Source organism: Micropterus dolomieu, linkage group LG13 (assembly GCF_021292245.1).
Source record: "Micropterus dolomieu isolate WLL.071019.BEF.003 ecotype Adirondacks linkage group LG13, ASM2129224v1, whole genome shotgun sequence".
NCBI lineage: Eukaryota > Metazoa > Chordata > Actinopteri > Centrarchiformes > Centrarchidae > Micropterus > Micropterus dolomieu.
In genome coordinates, this window is record NC_060162.1 from 802,383 (window position 1) to 804,070 (window position 1,688).

The window sequence follows — 1,688 nt, forward strand, 5'->3', positions numbered from 1 at the left end:
ATGATATTCATGATAATATTAAAAACCAAATGTTCCTGTAATTAAACAGAAAGTCCTGTTTTCAGACATGACGACATCAGCAGACAGATGAACAGTCTTACTTTGTACAGAGCTGCTCTGACTGGCTGTCTGCAGTCCAGCTCTGGTTCTGGATCTTTTTCCACACTGGGGACAGGAGGAGTCTCCTGATGAAGCAGACTGGTCCCAGTATGAGGTGATGCACTGTCTGCAGAACCAGTGTCCACAGCTGGTAGAGACTGGATCCTTCAGGACGTCCTGACACAAAGCACAGCAGGACGGCTGCTCCTCCACAGGAACAGGACTCCTCTTCCTCTTTCTGTGAAGATATTTCTTTAGAACTAAAATGATTTGTTGCTTGTTGTTGAAAAATCTCCAGATGTGTCCGACACTGTGTAGAAGCTCAGATGGTCACAGAGAACAGTAAAAGTGTTGTTACTTTTCTGTTTTCAGTCAGTAATGAAGATGATTGTTCCTTTTATTTCAGCTCTCCTGCTTTCAGAAACACTAATTAACTGCTTTTCCTGTCTGACTGTCTGATTAAACATTTAGTGATCTGCCTGCAGTTTGTTATTAACACAAACTCAACACTTCCTGCAGCTCCTTCACAGTAAAAGCCTCCATTAAAGAGAGCTGATTGTGTCCTTCACTGTTTTACAGTCACTCTGGGCAGCTTAGCTTGAGTTAGTTTGTTTTGAACTGAGGTTAGAAGTGGTCTAAATAATTGTGGTAGACCAGCAGTCTCAGACCAGTGTTTCCCACAGGATTGTAAGAGACTATGGTGGGTGGGCCTTGGACTCTCTCATCAGGGGGTCCGGGGGCTTGCCCCCCCAGAAGAAAATTTTGTACATTTTAACGTTAAATGCGTTAATTTGGTGCAAAATTAAGAGGCTACCTATGAAGAACTTTGTATGCTTGTAAACAATGTTGTGCTGTAATAAAGTATTTAATCATAAACCTAATATAATCATAGAGCTATAAATGGTGATGACAAAGCAACAAAAGTATTTAATGTTTTTCCAAATCAAAGAATACAAGAATGAATAAGTAATTTCCCTGAAATTTTATTGTTTTTTTTTTTTTTTTTACTTTTATTGGACACGTAATATATTTTATACTTTCTGTGCTGCACTAATAGTTCTGCATCAGGAATATAAATCTTTCAGCACAACATTTTGTCTTCATCCTCAATGCATCATCTTCCATCAGGTGAGTTTACAGTAAAAACAGTCTCTTACTTTGTGTCTGAGGGTCCAGGTTCAGGACTGAAGGATGGAGGATCAAGATCTTTGGACCGGTCACTCTTCATAGACAGACAGCTGGATACTGCAGACTCTGCACTCCGTCTCTTGGACTGAACTCTGCAAACACCAAGATGTTTTTATTCATATCACCTAGGGTGTGACGAGACACTTAGCTCACGAGAAGAGACAAAATTTTAATAATATTTTTAAGAAATCTACATGAACATTTGGAGCCTTAATTTCCTGTGAAACTTTCTGCCCCAGTTTATGGTGGAAATGTTTTATATAAAGGGAAACAAAATCCAGGCGGCAGGGGACGGTTCAAAATCTAACCCTCTAACAGAATCTAAGTCAGTGCAGCTCTCAGTCATTCTGTGCTGCTTTCAGATCTGTTTCTCCTGTAGATCAACTCTTTAAATTTAACAT

The 1,688-nt window shown here is 39.6% G+C and overlaps 1 protein-coding gene across 1 annotated transcript in view; it reads right to left on the reverse strand.

The window, feature by feature from the left end:
* Positions 1–1,688, reverse strand: part of LOC123982170 (tripartite motif-containing protein 26-like) — an 8,204-nt gene that overhangs the window by 1,107 nt on the left and 5,409 nt on the right. Inside the window, exons 4-5 of the mRNA XM_046067591.1 lie at positions 1,257–1,379; positions 73–337 (exon numbers count right to left, since the gene is read on the reverse strand). Coding sequence (XP_045923547.1) covers positions 73–337; positions 1,257–1,379 — 388 coding nt within the window. The remainder of the gene's footprint in view (positions 1–72; positions 338–1,256; positions 1,380–1,688) is intronic.